The sequence below is a fragment of the Cynocephalus volans genome, chromosome 9 (assembly GCF_027409185.1).
Source record: "Cynocephalus volans isolate mCynVol1 chromosome 9, mCynVol1.pri, whole genome shotgun sequence".
NCBI classification, from domain to species: domain Eukaryota; kingdom Metazoa; phylum Chordata; class Mammalia; order Dermoptera; family Cynocephalidae; genus Cynocephalus; species Cynocephalus volans.
The window spans coordinates 89484717-89504204 of record NC_084468.1 but is presented as its reverse complement, the minus strand read 5'-3'; the positions used below and the strand labels follow the sequence as shown (position 1 = coordinate 89504204).

General features: G+C 37.6%; 1 protein-coding gene across 4 annotated transcripts in view; it reads left to right on the top strand.

Annotated features, from left to right (window-relative positions):
* The first annotated feature begins 257 nt into the window (after positions 1 to 257).
* The window catches only part of UBE2D3 (ubiquitin conjugating enzyme E2 D3), a 33884-nt gene continuing 14653 nt past the window's right edge, over positions 258 to 19488 (top strand). Inside the window, exons 1-4 of one of the 4 annotated variants that reach the window (XM_063107811.1) lie at positions 258 to 347; positions 1622 to 1776; positions 17851 to 17914; positions 18017 to 18048. In XM_063107811.1, the coding sequence (XP_062963881.1) occupies positions 1753 to 1776; positions 17851 to 17914; positions 18017 to 18048 (120 nt within the window). In that variant the 5' untranslated portion in view covers positions 258 to 347; positions 1622 to 1752. Of the gene's footprint in view, positions 348 to 726; positions 907 to 1621; positions 1777 to 17850; positions 17915 to 18016; positions 18049 to 19488 lie in introns of those variants that run through there. The other 3 variants (XM_063107809.1, XM_063107810.1, XM_063107812.1) reach the window with 3 other exon arrangements.

The window sequence follows — 19488 nt, the reverse complement described above, 5'->3', positions numbered from 1 at the left end:
CCTGCCCACCCTCGACTAAATGTATCCAGTAATTAATCTATGGTACCTCCCACCGCACATTCCTGATTGGGCGCGTGAAAGAAGGATGTGTCGGCTCGCACTCCTACCAGTCCGGGAATTCCATTTCCTCTCCCTCCCACCAACATAAGCATTCAGGGGCGGCGCTTCCCCAGCCACGGTCGGCCCCAATTGGAGCCCGTGCCACACTGCATCTCGCGAGAATTTGTGGTTTTGGGGGCGGGCCCCAGCCAGGAAGAGCGCACAAAACTCCTCTTAAGTCATTGCACAGCTATAGCTCTGGTGAGCGTGCCACGAGATTCTCGCGAGATCCGCCGCCTCAATACCAAGTGAGGAAACTGGGGGATGCTGTTGGGAGGGGCGTGGGGCAAGAGCGCGCAGCTGCTGCTTCCATTACCTTCCTCCCATGGTCTCCTTCCGGTTCTCGATGCTTCTCTGAGTCTAAGGGTTTCCGCCACTCGTGTACCCTCCCCCCCAGCCCTGGCCCGCCTCCGTCCCCCGCCTTCCCCCAGTCCAGCCTCCGGTCTGTTTAGTAAGAAGGTGCTATTCCGAAAAGGAGAAGGAAAAGGGGAGGCACAGATTCACTCGGCCCTGGACGTCGGAAGTAAACCGTCTGCCTTCACCCTCATATTCGCCCAGTGCTCGCGACAGCGGCGTCGGCGGACTGATACGCAGCGGTGAAGAGGCAGGAGGAGGGGGGAGGGGCGGAGCGTGGCAGCTGGCAGTAGTTCCGTCAGAGCGGACATCTTGTGGCTGTGTCGTGCGCGTGAGCCCCGTAGGGCTGGGGAGGCACCAGCTGCCGCGCGGGGAGGAGGCCGAGGCCCCTCTGTACGCGTGGGTGTGAACGGCTAGGGGAAGGGAAGGGAGGCTGGCCCACTGGCCGGCGGGGTAGGAAGGGGAAGTACGGCTCTGGGTGGCTTGAGTGGCCAGCCTGTTGGGTGGGGTAGGGTGGGAAAGCTGGAGAAGCCGGGGCCTCCTGCTTAAGAGGGAGGGGGAATGGGCGCGTCCTCGCGCCTGAGCTGGATTCTCAGGGGTAGCACGAGCGCGTGGTGGTGGCTGGGCGGGCGCGCTCGGGAGCGCGCTGGAAGGCGGAGTGTACGGTGGCGTCAGGGGCGACACAGAATAGCTTTAGCTGTGGGGACAGCAACACATATTAAGTCTCTTCCTTTATTTCCTTCCCCTCCCCGGCCGCACCTTTGAGCAGAAACCGAAAGAAGCCCAGCGTCAGTCCGGAGTCTCCTGGTTCCCCCTCCCCCCTTGCCTTTCTTTGCCCTAGTGACGCCGGTATAGCGCCGACTAGGCCCCGGCTCCTCCTCTGCTCGGCTCCGGACCCTGCCCCGCACCCACCCCTTTCTCCTACGCCTCTTCCTCTCCCACCCCGGTCTCTTCCTTTTGAGAGGCCGGGAAGTTAAACTTAGAGCCACCCCTCCGCTCTTCCCGTCACCCTTGCCCCCACTTCGGGCCGAAGCACGGCATAGAGGCTGTTGGCGGCTTTGCCACGCCATCCTATCCATCCCGGATCGCGACCGTTTTAAGGGACCTGGATTCATCAGGGTTTCTCCGGGGCCTTTGCGAGTGCTGATCTGCTCCGTTTTTGCAAAAGGCGCCTGTGTCTGGCGGAGCCGGTGTGTGAAGAAGAGACAATCCTTCCCCGGCGCCTGGATAATCAAGAGTTCTGGTCGGACCTTTGAACACACACCGAGAAAGCGAGGAGCCAGACGAAAAGCACAGACTATGGCGCTGAAACGGATTAATAAGGTAACTAACCCATGGGGACTGAAGAGAATGGGGTTGTGGGAGGAAAACAAGGCTCAGGCCCGGAGGAAAGCGCGGGGGCGGGAAGTAGAGTTCTGAACATATCTCCTCTTGGGTCCCTTCTTCTATTGGGGGAATGGAGAACGCGGTTTGTACTTTATCTAAAGAAATGAGGTTTAAAACTAGGGAACAGAGAACACTTGTGGCAAGTGACGTGTTAATCGTGAGTGTGTTTAAATGGAATCGATGCAGATTGGGGGTGGGAGGGATTGACTTAAGCCACCTCGGTTTTCTGCTTCTTAAAGAAGTGTTAATTCCGTTTGGGGGTTGGAATTGCTGAGAGACGCTCCAGCAGATGTCACCGCACTTCCTATTCCTGGTGCTTGAAAATTTAGCTGTAAGATCTAAGGCCTTCTAGGGGGGAAGAAAGGTGGGAAACTCAGAGGAGGGAAGGTCAAAAATCTGGCCGATCCCGAACTTTACGGAGGGGGAGGGAGTCTTGCTGCTGAAGGGTAGTAAATGAATCTGGTGAGAAACTCTTCATGGACTCTTGGGCAGGTTACACAAGAGTAAGTGGGCTTGGGAGGAGCTGGACTGACACAATGTTGCCACTTCCTATGTTTTGTAGTTGCAGCTTTTCACCCGAAGATATCAGAGGCGCACAGGGAACTGATGTAAAAGCTTTCTGGAAGCTCCCTTTTTCTTTTTTTTGGGGGGGGGGGGGACACTAAGTAAAGGCTAGGTGTACCTATTTTGCCTCAGCCGATTTAATAACACCTTCGGGGAGAATTGTTTCGCTCCTTACATACAAGGTGGTTTAATAGGAAATTGTTGATCTAAGTTGGAAGAAGGCAGGGATTTTTCGAAGCTCGGGGGCGAGCGGAACCTCCACCTCCGGTGGTTTAGTCTCATTTTCTTGCTCTAACTTCTATTCTGCATTTTAAGATGGCGGCTGCTTTAACTGGTTCAGGCTCTTTCCGGCATCACTTTTCCTAATGGTATGAAATAATATTCTTTGCTAAACGTTTACTTTTACATCAGATTGTGAACTGCTCTAAGATCCTCTGCTCAAGACTTACCTAAATTCAAACTCTCAGACTGTATTTCCCTTTTTTGTAACTTGTGTTTGTGTGGTGGATTTGGTTCTTGCACAATCGAGGAGGGTGGAGTACTTACAGCTAACTTGAAAAAAATGTCATGGAATGGAATAAATTCAGCCTTACTAGAAAATAGGAGAGCTTGTAGGTTAGAAACTTTAGTTTTGATAGGTTACTTTTTAAAAACAGTTTACGGAGGGAATGGGGAAGACTTGGCTTTACTAAAATAGACTTGATGCTGCATAATTTGCATTTATTTAATAGATATGATTTTGGAGTTTTTTTGGCAAACTGGTATTTTGTGAAAGATGAGGGTATAACTCTTCACTCTTCACGTATTGAGGCTGAAATCTTGAAATTTTTTTTTACACCACCGCTGCTGCATTGTCATTGTGGGTTTATGTGAAATACTTAAATCTGTGTTTTTGAGATGATGGAAAAGGAGAGGAAAAAAAACTTTTAGGCATAGAAGACTTAAAGTAAAAGGGATTATTTAAAAATAATAACACTTTTCTGTGACTACTTTGAAGGCCAGCAGCACATTGGAAAAGCATAGTTGTGTGTTAAGCATACTTAATACAAAGAACAAATCGAAAACAAATCAAAACCTTTTATCTGTAGGAATTAGTTCAGACCCCTAGGATGTGGAATACTTTCAAATCCACAGCTTTTTATTTCGTGTGGAATGGCACACTTTAAAGGAAGGTCTCACTGATTTTTTTTTTCTTTTACAGGTGATACCCAGCTTCTGTGACACCACTTTCATGATTTAAAAGTTTTAGAGAGGCAGTATAACATAATGGTTAAGAGTGTGAACATTGGAGCAGAAGTGCTCCAGTTAGAATTCTAGCTCTGGGCAAATTTATCTATGTGCCTCTGTAAGATGGGTATTTGTTGTATATGGACAATAAATAGTTGTGTGCCTAATACATACCAGGCACTGTTGCAGGCACTCGGATGGCAGCAGTAAACAAAACAAATTCTAAGTTCTTAGGTTTTTATTTGGAGATTAAATGGGTTAATGTGTGGTTTCGAAAGGTCTCTGGCACATGATACTTCTAATAGCCATTACTGCTATCTTAATATCACAATTAAATCCTCAAAAACCTTTTTTACTGAAGAACTTTGATTTCTAGAATAGCATTCTTAGGTGATACCAGGTTGTCTTCTGTTGTAAATATTTTGAAGATTTATGTAATGCAAAGACTTGACGTATAAGCCCTTTCCAAATTGGAAAACCCAGTGTCTGTTTGGGATATTATAAATTCAATCTATAGAAAATTCTGACATATATGTGGTTTGGTTTTTAGCAGTTACTGATAGAATCACATGAGGAAGCTTTTAACAAAACACATCCCAGATCCAAACAGAATCTTAGTGAGTAGACAACTCTGAAGTAGTAGATATTCTCTATATTGCACCTCTGTTCTAGAAATAAGGGGTCAAGTAGCCATTGGTGTCAATATGGTATTTCTTGTGTCATGCACCTATTTATTTTGAACTTATTCTTGTGTGAAACCCCCAAATTCCAAATATTGAGCTATCTCTGTATTCTCACCGAAGTTCTTATTATTGGAATACTTTAACCTTTAGTGATTCATTTGATCAAGCCTTTGAATTTATACATTTTTTCTAGTTTATGTTCTTAAGTGTTTTTTGTTTGACTACTAAGATTGACTGAACAACCTTACTTTTGTTTTTTGCTGGATTCTTTATTTGGACAAGCTATAGTATGGTCTTAAATAGGGCCACTAAATAAGATTGAAAAAAGCAGAACTCCAAGTTGATTGGTGTTTTGGGGCCACTCCCATTAAACAAAATGACTGCAGTACATATGTTTTGGGGACATTTGAGGAGAACTTTATATAACCAAGCCTAAAAGAATAGCTGGTGTTTTCGTTGTTTGCAGTGTGTCAGAACTGTTTGAAACAATTATACTGACTCGTTTAATCTTGTAACAAACCTAGGAAGTAGGTACAATTATATCTCCATTTTGAAATTAGAAAATTTACGCACAGAGAGGTTTTAAAAAAAAAACACCCAGGTTCATATTGTGGCAGAGTTGGGATTAGAAACCCAGAAACCAGGCTGTCTGACTCCAGAGTGTGTGCTCCCTAACCACTGCGCATTTTTATCTTTTAGGTTTTCTTTTGCATGTAATACTGCCTGCTACTAATAACAGCTAAGACGATAGGCACAGAGAGGTTAAGTTACTTGTCTAGTCACACAACTAGTAAATAAATGGCTGAGATTCAAATCAGAAAGCCTGCCTCAAGAGCTCAAGTTCTTTTTTGAACCATTTCAATTCCTATTTTAGAGTGTACATGTTTTAGTTTTTGCTACCTGAAGTAAGCTGCTGTGTTCTTTCTTCACATCTTTAAATAATTGGGATTTAGCTTTACTCTTGGGTTATAGCTAATTTGTGAATTAAGATTAGTTAATACATGTCTTGGAAGTAGTGAACTTAATTCTTTTTGGGTAATCTCTTCAAGGACTGGAAACCATTGTGTGTCAGTTAACTGCTAGGGTTATCTTAGATCAAAATGCACTTCTTGTCCCCATTGAGTCTATAGGTTTGGTAGACTATGTCTTTGTTTCTTTTGTGGTCCTCAAGGTTTGTCTGTAGCCAGCTAATTTAGTATGTAGGACAGTTATATGACTGAGGGATGCTGATCGTATACTGACTTTAGTATTTGTTTAATTTGAAAAAGGTTGACTCTAACACTTAAATGCTTTTCTTTCATCATCATACTCATCTGCAGTGTTAATTCTAGTTATTGTTATTCATACAAATGTAAACTTGAATACGCTTGCTAGCAACGGGATAAACTACTTTTGTCACTGCATTGCTCAGTCAAGCTTTATACATTAACTCCTGTGTTCAGGTGCCCCTTATTATCCAATATACAGTCAATTCTTGAGGATTCTCCAAAGTATTTTGCTATAATCTTTTTCTGTTAAAGAAGAAATGAGGTTCTTAACTCAGATATAAATCTTTCAGATTAAATCCTCAAATCCTAGATTGGTTTTTTCATTCTTTTCTTCATAGATTTTTCTATTTGTTAGTATATATAATAAGCGCTGACTGTGTATTATATATTGTGTATGTGGGTTTTGGTTTTTTTGTGTGTGTGGTTTTTTGTTTGTTTTGGTGGCTGGCCAGTACAGTGATCTGAACCCTTGACCTTGCTGTTACAGTATCGAGCTCTATGTATGTGGGTTTTGATGAGTTATATTTGTATATCAGAATGTTCAGAATTTTTAAAGGATATAGCTACATGGGGTCTTAAACTTACTAAAACATTTTCTCTGGAAGCAGACTTAATTTTGAAATGTTCTCTAGGTGATTCTGAAGTCCCTCTCTGGTTAAGAACCACAGATACAGGGGCAATCATTTAATCAATACCTAACTGAGGTCATAATGTGTGTTAGGCATAGTCTAGTTCCAGAGGATAAAAAATGAGGAAGACTGTCATTACCCATGAGAATCTATGCTTTGAGTGGAACAGTCATATGTTTGAATAGGTGTTTGTCACTTTGTACAACTTACTTTTCAAGAATATAAATCTAGTAAGGGAAATACTTATTTAAAAGGGAAATCTTGGTATTCATATATCACATTCGCTTATTGCTGTTATTAAAGACAAATTTGTCTTGATCTTTTCTGCACTATATTTTGTCGATAACAGTGTGGTTTGTCTTTTATAATGACTTAATTCCGCTTACCAAAACAAACCAGTGTTTTGAAATTAGCAAATTAAACTATTTTCATTCTTTAATTAGAAAGTTTATGGTCTTGATTTGGTCTTGTTTACCAGAATGATGATCTTATTTCAAAATCGAACACTATAATTAAGAACGGATACATTTATTAAGTATCCTATTAGCCAGTTTACGTAATTAGATAAAATTTATTCTCAGAACTGTCCCCTCAGCCTTGTGGGGAGGGGAAAAGTTCAGGGGAGTATTTTATGCTTTGTTTAAACATCTGATTTTTATCTTCCAACTGTACTTTCAGCATAATCTCGTATTGTTCAAAGACCTTTTCATAGGTGAATTTGTTCTATTTGTCCTGAGGGCTCTCAGTTGTAATTCACTGTTGGTTACTTGTTTTAGGATAGAATACTTGCTTTAATCCTAATCTTGCTATAATTTCATGGCTAATGTATAATTGGTTGCTTTCTACCTCTAGACTGCTGCTAATTTTTATTTTTCATATCAATGAAATGCCTTATTTGCTTTCATGGATGAAAACTTAGAACCTGAATGTGCTTTTGTCTATGCCAGTTTCACATAATGCTTACAAAAGAACAGCTTTGAATAATCCTAAGTGATTTACCTTCAGTAGTGATCTGAAGAAAGAAAATTGTAGTGTTACTCATTCAAGCCGTTCTTAGTACCTTGTCTAATAAACAAGCATACTTGTCTCACCTATAATTATAACTAAACAGGAAGTTAATACCTTGTCAGTGATATAATGAGACGTAATGTGCAGTGCCTACCTGTTAATCCTTAAGAGAAAAGAAACTTTCAGTATTTGTCCAAGAACTTGCAAATTAAAATAGGTTTTAAAGGGATGCTTCCGTCTGCTTCAAGTCTAGAGTTCTATGAAATTGTTCGAATCTTAAAGGCTTTTTGCCAAACATCCTTCTTGACGTAACTTCTGGTTAACCATACATTTCTGAGAAGTTTGTTTCCTTCCTTGACATTTGTATCTATATATGGTATATAGAGATTTTGTAACATTAATGTACCACCCAGCTGCCAACAAAGTTAAAGTCAATACAAATTTTTATTTATTTTATACTAAATCTTTATTTTATATAAACACAGAGGTTATTGTTTCCCTAATGAGCAGCTAGTTGTACTTCGTTTTAGCCTCTATCATTGGTCTGAATCTTTATATTTTGCTAGGTTCTGAAGGCTTTTTGAGGTTGAGTCTTAAGTTAAAACTTCTTATAAAGGCTCTTATCTTCCTTGCTTTCCACATCATGCCCTCATTTTCAGCCCCTAAGATAGTTTCTTCTGTTGCTCAGTATAGATTCAAGGCGAGGGCTATCTTTATAGTGCTGATTCAATCGTATAAATCTTGTTCTTAAGTCTAATTTAGTTCTGAAAGAAATGGATTCTTAACAAAATACAAGGAATTGTCTCTTAATAATGGCAAAAGTTTTAAGTTTTCCCAAAAGTGCTGACAGGAAATGTACCTATACTACCTCTTTCTATTCTCATTATGATGTGTATGGCAGAGATGGGGATTACAAATGATTGTGGAACACAGTGGTGATAATTATTATACTGAAGGGTAGAATCCATGAACTTGTCCTTACCACTGTAACCAACTGAGATAAATTTTAACAACCCTTTGAGGGAATGATGGAACTTAGATAAATTGGAATATATTATTTATGGAGTTATACTTTAGTAGTAGGGATGTTATTAGAAACTTTTCATAAATGCTGCCCTTTTGGTTATGTTGATCTGATATAAAAGTATCAGTTGTCATTCACTGAAAGAAAATTTACAGAGTGCTCAAATGTTTTCTTTTGTGTGCGTGTGTGTGTATGTCTGCCTTGTACAGGGATCCAAACCCATGACCTTATTGTTATAAGGCTGTGCTCTAACCAACTGAGCTTACTGGCCAGCCCCACTGAAATAATTCTTCTTGGGACCATTAAATCTTATTAGAGGCTCAGTAGTTTCATTATTTGTAAACAGTCCAACAGTCAACTGTCAGAGAGATTCTGTATCCCATAAACGGTTCGCAGGCTCTTACAAATTCCACGAAAGGAATGTTTTCAGAATAAAGGTTGTAGTGATTAAACCCATTCCTGTTTAATCCTCTATTTCCAAAAGAAAATACTCAGTGGCTTAAATGGTACCTGTTGGTTGCCTTTTAGAGAGATTTGATTGGTCCCCTTAATCCAGCCCCATTTTCTACCATGGTGCCCACCAGGTTTTCAGGAAATAGGCAGACAGCTCCAATGTGTAAAGTCTTGCTATTCCCAAATTCTGTTTAACCCAATGAGGTGAACCACAGCACATGAGAGCTTTGAGCATCTCATTTACCTAGATTAATTAGAAGGCAGAGTGGTCTCTTGACTTTACTTGTAGATCTTTAGGCTTTTAAAGGGAAGGAAGCATTTTTCCCCAAGGAGAGTAGGGCTGGATTCTCACACTAGCCAGGTGTGCAGAAAGTTTCAGGAGAAGCAGTTCAAAGGAAAATGATCCTGAAAGAAAATTTCCCAGTAAGGGCATACCATGGGGAAGAAATGGCTAAATTTTTGTTCTTTTTATAGGCAATACAGTTTCTTAGCATTGTACCCTAATTTTATGGACTTGATCCATTTTAGTGTCTCTTCAAGATAAGTGTAACCTTTAGTAGCTCCTAGTGTGTGCTACTCTTCCCACCACCTATGTTCATACTCGAGTGGTCTTAATAGTTTGGCCAAGAGCCCACCTGAGTAATGCTGTTACGCTGGGGAGAAGTGTGGTCAGCAGAATATGAAAATCTTACAGGTGCTGATTGTAAGCTGTTCTTTCTGGTCCTTGCCATTCATTGTCTCCTGTACTAGAAAGCAGTGAGCTGACAGTTTGAGTTCTTCAAATAATTTTGTAAATTGTTTTGGTCCTTTGAAGCCTGTGAACCTTACAGGTTCTGAAGTCATTTCATAAACCAAAAATCATAGACAAAATTACTTTGGAAAGTTCTTTGAGTAGATGCTTTATTGGAAATTGATCGCAAATCTAGTAGTTTCCTCTTGCAGTAGAACAAATAGTTTTCTCAGTTGGCTTTCTTTTAAAGGTCGTGTAACTTGAAAAATAGATAATACGAGGGTATTTCAAAAAGTTCGTAGAAAATAGAATGGAAAGTTAATACTAATTTTTCCATGAACTTTTTGTAGTACCTTCAGATCAGATTCACACTAAGTGTTAAGTATAGTGAGATGCAGACTAACACTGGAGGAACTGATCCTAAGACAAACATCTGTTTTTCATGTCTTGTTCTATCTGGAGCATTTATTCATTGAGTAATAGCGAGTTGGGTTGATGTGATTAAATTTTTTTTCTCTGGTTTGCCAAATATGTCACATTCTTTAACTTAAATATATCTCTGATACAAGGACACCCTATTCATATTTCGAAAGGAGCCTCTTTTTTTTCTTTTGTGACTGGCTGGTTCAGGGGCTCCAAACCCTTGACCTTGGTGTTACCAGCACCACACTTTAACCAAGTGAGCTAACCAGCCACCCGAAAGGAGCCTTTTGAAACTTATGCCTCGTCCTATTTTTCAAGCTGTCTACTTGAGCATGCCCCTTTGTTCTACCTATCCTGAAGCTCAGTATGTCGTACAGTTGTCGTCTCTTAAGGGACTCTAATGTAAAATAGAGACGAACCATATTTCTGTATTTCCATAAGGTGGGTGTGCGGGTAAAATGCTTTGTGTCGAAGATCTTTTTTCATCCCTGGCAATTTAGTTCACTTTCTTCTCTTCACCTGAATTACTGCTGTAGCTTCCTGATATAGTTATATACTCATCTGCCTTCTACAGTAGGAACTCCTACAATATGGGGTGAGTGTGGAGCCTTTAGCAACTCCTTGTGCATGCCACACAAATTAAGTAAAATTTTGTGGGGAATATGCATATTTGGGGATTAAAGGTAATAGTACTTCACCAGATTCTTAGAAATCTTTGACACAAGTAGTGTTAAGAGCCAATATTCTGAATGGTACCTAAATGGTATTTAAATGGTATTAAATCCTGCAAAACAATAGTACGTACACAGTAGTACAGAAGTGACAAATTAGAGATAATCTTTTAAACTTTTGTGGAGGAGGGGGAAAGGCAGTGTGAAGAGGACATGAGAGAGCACTCTCAGTGGCTTCCCATTGCTTTTGTGATATTTTAACATATAATCAAGGTTCTTAAAAGATCAAACTCTAATCAACTTTTCTACCCATGTCTGCCACTCTTACTGTATCCTGTATCTGTGGTATGCCAAACTTCAGTACTTGTTCTTAAATCAAATTTTTGTAGTCCTTGTTCTTTTACACCCCTGACTTTGAATGAGTTTGTCTGCTTAGAATGCTTCTCTTATTTTTTTTGTGGTATATGCCTCCTTATCCCTCTATCAAGACCCAGCTCAAACATCACTGTTCTAAACCCAGGGAAAGTTAGTGGTAACCCTTTCAGGATTTACAAAGCATTTGAATTCCTTTATTTTAAGCATGTAGGTTGTTGAAGTATAATATTTTTTGTCTTATGCCTACTTTCTGTTAGCTCAGTCTATTTGGGGAGACATTCATATTTTATTTATCTTGGTATTTTCAGACCTAACATGTTTGGCGCCAAAACAGCCACATGAATGTCACCAGAAAGGTTCGTATGAATAAATGTTTTGGTGAAATTCTAGCTCATAGCTTAAAATTACACTTTTCATTTTTTAAAGTGGATTTAAATTAACTTCTAGTTTCTGTGGTAGGTTGAAAGTGAGCTAATTACTAGACGGGGAAGGCATGTGACTTCTCCTTGCTCTCCCTAATTAGATTTTTGAGATTGCTTCATTTAGATTTCTTAAGTGTTTTTTTCCCCCTAGCAGACTCAAACATTACTATTATGTTTTAGCAGGATAAAATCTACATAATTGGTAAAGGGTACCAGGTAGCACTTTTCTTAGAATGGTTCTTTCCCACTTGATTTTTTTCTTTTTCTCATTCTTGGTATGACCCAGATCAAATAAAGGATTTATAAGAGAGGAACTGGATAGTTAGTAAAGAAATAGCTGTAGGAATCAGAGTTAGCCACAACCTCAGAAATTGAAATTGCACATCTGTTTGCCAAGTCAGCTCTTTGTTATCTCTGCTGTCCAGTATGGTCTCTTTCTTTGGCTCTGGCTTGACGATGTAATTCCAGGGCACATGGCTGCCAAAAGCTCTGGGTCACATCTTTATAGCTCCTGATTATAGAAGGGAGAGCGACCCAGCTTCGACTTGGAAAATCTCTGACAGGGACAGACAACGGACTAAAGTCAGGTCAGGGCTTAGGTTACTTTTCAACCCTTGGAGCTAATCACTGAGGGTGAGGGAACAAAAATTCTGTGGTTAGCCATGTCAGAATGATTGGTTAATGGTGGCTCATCACTCAGGACTAGTATCACATTTGGAGTAAGAGAAGAGCAATTCCATGAGTAGGATGGCTTATTGAGTAGACAAAATATCTTCTACAAAGAACATCTGCGATGACTTACTATGTTTGACTTATTCTGCTCCTCATTTTTTTCCCCTGCATAATCATGTCTTAAATTATTTCATATGTATCTCAAAAATAAGTGCTGGTATATGATTTGATTACCATTGGGTACTACTTAAAGGGCAAAAAAGAGAGAAATTAGAATAGCATTTTTATCTTTTAAAAAATACTTTTTGTTTTGATTCTTAAAATACTTAGGTCATTTTTCTGTACTTGAATTAAAGTAGATTTTTAGCGTATAAATTTATTGGCCTAATTTTAGGTCTTTGACTATTACTTCAGAGGTGTCATGGTCATGGAGATTTTGGAAAATAAAGTATTTAGGAATAATGAGAGTAACAAGAACCTAAAATTGTGGGAGTAAAGAGCTGAAATTCCGTGTTAACTAGCTGAAATGATACCTTCACTCTAAAGGAATGATAATGCTAGCATTTAACTGGGTGCAGGAAAACTGTTTCTTCTATAAGAAAAACTTTCTTACATTCTTTGCAATTCAGATGTGTAACTTTTGAGTAGTATATTGATATATCCTAGGTCAACTTTATGGTTTTCTGACCTTTAACTTTACTTATAATAAATGAAACATCATCATTTCAACATTATTATTGGAACCATCATTAAATTGGTTTTTATTTTTTAAAAAACTCCTAAATATTTTTCTTCAAACATTTTAACAATTTTTATTTATTAGATTCAAAACGTATGTTTATAAAATAGGCAATTTTGGGTAGACAAATGTAAAAACTTAGATGCATTAACTTTTTAATTTCAATAATATTTGAACTCAGATGCTTACATTTTTAGATAGCTAAGCATAAAGATTTGTCACATAGGACAAAAATATAAATAAGCTAGGGTCATAATACATACATGACCTGTTCATGAGGCAGTTTTGCTTTTGTTTAGCTTAACAAATGAGTTGAGAGCCTTAACCCAAAGTCTTGCCTTCAAGATTGGTGGTGTACAAATAGTTTGCTTGTTAAGTATTTAGTACATTATGTGCCAGAGTGCTTTAAGACTTATTTTCTCAAAACTTACATAAAAATAGACATTCCTGTTTTAGAGACGAGGAATAAGCCTAAGAAATGGTGGATCTGAGTTCAATTAAGAGTAAGACCACAAACTGATACTACAGGGGTACTTCAAAAAGTTTGTGGCAAAATAGAATCGAAATATAGTATGAAACTTTCCGTTGACTTTTTGAAGTACACCACCACACATATTGGGTCTTTATTTCATAATGCTGTCTTTGAGATTTTGTGTTTCATATGTAAGATTTTATTTGGATCTTAATAGCATTTTTGAAAATTGCAATTTTTATCCTTGATGTTGGGAAAAGGGGCTATAGCGTGATTCGGAGGTAAGTGGTGTTCAACCTTAAAATACCTTTTTTCTTATTCTCCTTAAGCATAGGGGTTTAGATTGCACAAGTTCTTTAGCTTCTGGTTTATCTTTTTTTTGGTCACCAGTTTTGGGACATGGGAAAATTCTCTGTTCATGAGACTGTGCCTGATTCTTACCTATAGAAAAGCATATGTATGCCTTTAGATGGTGTTAAAGTAGATTGCCATTACAATAAGTTTGGGCAATCATGGAATTGGCAAATAATTGCTGTACGAGACTTGATCTGGCCTATTAAAAAGTCATTTGCTGAATAGTGGATAGTTGATTAATTTATGTTGCCCCTAAAAATGTATTTTTTAAGTACTGATTTAGCTAAGAGTTATTTAGTGTTATTTCTGTTTATCTAGTGTGTAAGATTTTTTTGAAAGCTAAAAGCACACATAGTTTCTTTTAACAAATTGTTTAATTCTGGAATACATATTTCTGTAATTCCTACTTAATCAGAATCAAAAGTATTTGGAATGAATGTTCTCCCATTCTTGAATGTGTTGAACATATGAGGTTATATTTACATAGGCAAGCATAAAGGTCTGATCTGATCTTCCAACATGAAATTGTGAATCTTGGATTCTCTGGCTGTTTGGTAACTTGATAAGCAGTTGTGGTGAGTTTCAGAAGTAAATTGGCAGGGTATCTCATAGTATGATGACAATTCTTAGCGCTTGTCTACTGCATTGTTTTTTGTTTTGTTTTGTTTGGTTCCTAGACTGTCTGCCCCACCATAGACTTCTATGTGCTTTTCTAATTGACTCTCCACTTGGAGGTTTTAATGTATCTCTCTGTCTGCCCAGAAACTTCATCTACAAGTTGTCCATTTTACCTAATGCCAGTTTCTTGCTTTGTTTGCTCAGGCCAAAAATCTTAGCATCCTTTATTTTTCCCCACATTGAGTCAATCAACAAATTCATTGTTGAATTTTATAATTTCTTAAAATATATTTATTGATCAGCAAATTTGGTGGGGGAGGGGGGTTGGTTTTTGGTGGACCTATTAAATTGCTGTATTCAAAACTTAATTTTTTAAAAACACTATTAAAGCAGGTAAAACTTTGTATTGATCATCTTAACATTTTAAAAGGCAAAATAACTATAACTATTCACAATGCATATTTATGTACTTTATAGTTTCTTAGCCCTGTCTCTTAATGCTATTTTGCTGAAGTCACTGATACTCTTATTTTTATCTTACTGAAAGTAGCACTTTTCGAGGCTAATAAGGTTTAAGTTAATGCCCTTCATTGACTAGTTTGTACAACTATAATTTTTTTAAAATGAGAAAATACCCTGTAGGAGCTAGATACCTTATAAGCTCAGAGCAAATCCTGTTAAATGGAGGATAGTTTCAGTTCTCTTTTTTATATTGAAATACACAACTAATTTAGCCCAGATATTTTCTCATTTGCATTCAGATCACTTTTCTTCAGCAAATACTTCGTACGAGACAAAAACCTTTCATGTAATTAGTCTTTATTCTTTTCAACGTTTTACCAAATTTGAATGTTTCAACAGAGTGTAAACCATTTCAGTTTTATTACATGCTGGTACAAAAATACAAACTTACCCAATTAAAATAGGAACTCCATCCATCAAAACAGCTTTCCCACAAATTGAAATATTTAAAGCACAGTTAAAACTTGTATACTGTTGGGGTTTACATCGTTTAATTTGTTCAGTTCTTGAGTTTTGTAGGGGAGAATTTTAACATCTTCCAGTTTTCAAGCTGTGTTTTCAATGATTCCAGTTTGCTAAAAGCTGAATTTTTTGCCACTCCATTTGTTGAGTACCTATCTAAAAAATTTCTAACGGATTCTGAACAAAACTTAGAGTTTGCATTTGTTGCAAGACATACCCCCCACCCCCCCCAAAATCAGTGCCAGAGTGGGATCCTTAATATTAATTTACATAGTAGTTCTTCAAACCCTGAAACTTTTTAAGTTCTGAAATCCTGATGACAGCAAAAAGAATGCTGACTGGGTTTTTTTTAGTATTCAGCACCAGCTTTTCACTCATTTCATAGAGCACCTACTCAGTATATGTTTTTTTAAATTGTGAGTTTTTGACAACCATTGAATTTCTTTTGATTATGTACCACAACCAATCCAAGACTGTATATCATAGAAATTTTTTTATTTAAAAGAGTTTTTTTTTGAAGCCAATACTTTTTTTTTAACATGTACATTTTTATGATGTGCGTGCAGTGTGTTCTTTCAATCAATACATGCATCTACTACACAATGATTCACTTAGGGTAGATAGCATAGTTTTATGCCCATTTTTACCTCAACATTGTGTTCCATTCAAACAAAATGATTTTATCTTCATTGTTAATTTTGCTTTATAATAGATTCACAGTAAAGTCAGGTGTTCCATCTTCACAGAATGGTCTTAGAAAAGTTTGGTTTGATTCCATGTGGTGAATGAAGAGAGTCTAATCATCTGTTCGAAACATCTAAAACTGATATAAAACTGGCATTAAAGTATTCAAAGTTCTTGTTCCATTGGAGACAACATAGTAACAGCCATTACTTATTTTTTTATGTAGTCACAAGATAACTTACAATTAAAAAGGAATTAATATAGGAATGCAATCTTACCAAATAATAGTTGCTACACTGTGCAAGAGCATTGACTCTTTAAGGCAGGGCTGCTCAACCTCTATTTCTTGTGCATGTAAATTTTTCATGTTTACCTATAAACCTGCCAACTCTCAGTCCAGAGGTCACTACCATAACATGCCTGATTGGTACACACCAAGTAGCCAGCAGAAATAGCAGTGTCATACTTTCATTCACCCAAGGTTGGAGGAGTTGGCTGATAAGGCCTTAGTATCTAGGCATGCTTTGTTGTCATGAGCCCTGTATGCTGTCCTTTAAAAGAAGGAGGTGTTACCATTTGTCTGAAAAGGACTACCAAAAAGAGAGGTTTTCTAGTCTTTGAGATTTTGTCATGTGTTAGAGAACTCTGCTCACTGCACATGCATTTTATATGTGCATTTTTGCAGCTGAGGCCAAGGCAGAACCTGCAAATTCCAGAATAATTCCAAAGTAATGGTCTACTAAACCCATTCTGACTTGTTTTAATGTAATTAATACCTACCTTACAAAAAAATCTGGGACAAAGGTAAACCAGATGGCATGCCAGGATGATAGGTGAAAACAGGAACTCTCCCGGCCAAATAAGGATCAGTGGTTACTTTACGAAAACCATTAAATCCATTGGAATTTCAATTCAGGCTTCTTTAAGTGAGTCTTAAGCTATATGTCCTTTTAACTTTTGTTAAAAGTTAAATGATTTTTGATATATTCATTTAAAGCACGTAATACATGGTAAAATCTCAATACTTGAGGGCTCGGAATCTTCTCATTTTTCTCTCCCTAGTGTCAAGTACATGGAGGTTCAATAAATACATGGCTGGATGTACAGATGTTTTCAGTCATATATGTAAGCTGCAGAATAGGGCAATTTATGCAGTGGTGTAAAGAAACTGAAAAATAACTGGTTTTCTAGAACCTTAGAGTAAAAGGGTGTTTTTATATGTTTTCTGGATACAACTTGTTATTTCTTGTGTTCAGAATCCTACATTCTCCCATAAGGCAGTTATTCTGGAATTTAAATTGAGATTTTTAATTCCTCTTCGTATTCCCTGTACCCTTGGGTGGTGGGGGGGGTTGGCGCTGGTTAAACTAAATATTCTGCATTTTATGTCCTTGACTTTCCACTATAAAGCAAAAGATCAGAGTTTAAGAAAAAATATGAGTGTTACCAATTTGGAAATTTATTTCCATTTAATTCCTATAGTTACAGGGAATAAATTGTTCTAGCAGACTAAATGAAAGAAGATTAATATGTTTAAGTTACACATATGTACATGCATTGTGGTAGATTGTTGCTTTTAGCCAAATTACTTTTTCATTTTCTATGTTTAGATAAGAAAAGAGATAAAGTGATTCCTGGACTCAGATATATTTGATTTTGTGTCTGTGTGTCTGTGTTTTTTGGTGGCTGGTCGGTATGGGGATCCGAGCCTTTGACTTTGGTGTTGTAACACATTTATTTTTTTGGTGGCTGGCTGATATGGAGATCTGAAACTTTGTCCCTAGTGAAGAAAGATGATTGTCTTAGCATGTGTCCATTAAACAACTGTGCATATTGTATTCCAGGAACTGGACTAGGGTTACTTAAGTTTTCTGTCTTAATGGAAAGTTTATGTGAGTTGTGATTGCATGCCTTTTAAAGAATGAGATAAACGTAACTGGAAGCAGTTGATTCTCCAGTTGCTCATGTTTTCTTAAGTTACATGATCCATCATTTTCTGTCTTGGGTGTAGGAACTTAGCGATTTGGCCCGTGACCCTCCAGCACAATGTTCTGCAGGTCCAGTTGGGGATGATAGTAAGTAACTTTCAAGTTGATTTATTCATGACTAATTTCAAAACTTGCACATTTTTAGATGATAATCAGAGGTTTTTTGTTTTTGTTTTTTCTTTTTTCTAGTGTTTCATTGGCAAGCCACAATTATGGGACCTGTAAGTATTAAATAATTTTTAAAATTTTGCTTTTAATTGAAAATCCAGCATTGATATGGTTATAAGTGTTAATTAACTTAGTCTGTAGGTTTATTTTATTATGTAGTTATTCTGTTTTGGATATATCATAGTTAGACTGCTTTTGAAAGAAACAGTGTAATGAATTAGTCGTTTGTTACATGTACCTCATGTGTCTTTGTGTTCAGGTTCTAGAGTATAGCATCTCTATGACCTACCAAATATCTCTTTCCTCAATCCAGTGTTCCTTTATAATAATGTAAAGCATTGTCACGGAGCTTCCTGTTATTTATAAGAAACAAACTGGCTCTGATGCTGCCATGAAGTTGTGTTACTCAAAGATCTTACCCTATTCCTCTAGCTGCCAACAATCTAGTTTAATTGAATTATTTTAATATTCTGTTCTTTATAGAACTTTAGTTTTATACAAAGTTTGAATATTTTTAGGCAGAAAGTCATATTTTGAATATAGCAAAATTCCTTTTTATCCTGGGTAGATAAGAAACTATATGCTGGATAATTGAATATTCAGAATTATGGATTCCATCCTAAGAATTTCAGAGAATTAGAGCGCACTAAAACATCCTGGGGTAAGACTGTATCTTGCACAAATATTTAACATGGTTTTTTTTGTTTGATTTTTTGTTTTTAACTGAAAGGCATTTTAGGATTTCTATTCTAAATGTATTGTCTTACTGAAAACTTGCTGCTTTCCTCCCTTTTTGGTGGCTTTATCTTAACATAAATAGCAATAATGCAGTAGGTGAGACAGTGGTCATTAAGTAGATGTTTATAATTCTAAAGGAAAAATGCTCTCGGAGGAGTTAGTTGATGGGGTGGGTCAATAAGTATTTCTTCAGCAGTTCTGATTTTAATAACTTTAATCGTTTTTCTATCAGCAAATTTGAGCAGCTACTGTATGCCTGGAAATTAAGGATAGAAATGAACATAATAGACATGATTGCTGTCAATTTTTAGGGAACTTAAAATCTGGGAAAGATAGGTAATTAAAACAGTGTTACAGTGAGATCAGATGGAAAAGAAGTGATAAGTGAATGAAGTGTGGAGTAGAAGTTTATAGGAAAGGTGCGGAGACTGAATCAAATTAAGACAAATGTCAGGGGGCAGATAAGTTTAATACTTTGTAATATACTGGATTATCTAATTAAAAAAACTACAAAGCCAGGATTGTGCATTTTATGTCAAGGACTATTTTTACTGTTTTAAGTTTTATTTTGCCTTGAAAGTGCTTTCTATTGTTTAATTCGGTAACAAAACTATATTTTTAATACTCATAGTTAAGTGATGATTTTCCCAGTTTGGCACCCACAATGTTTTAAAAGTTGGCAGTCCAAGGGGTAAATTCCTCTTACTGGGCCCTTATTCCACAAGTATAATGAGTTGGTATGGAGTAACAGCTGC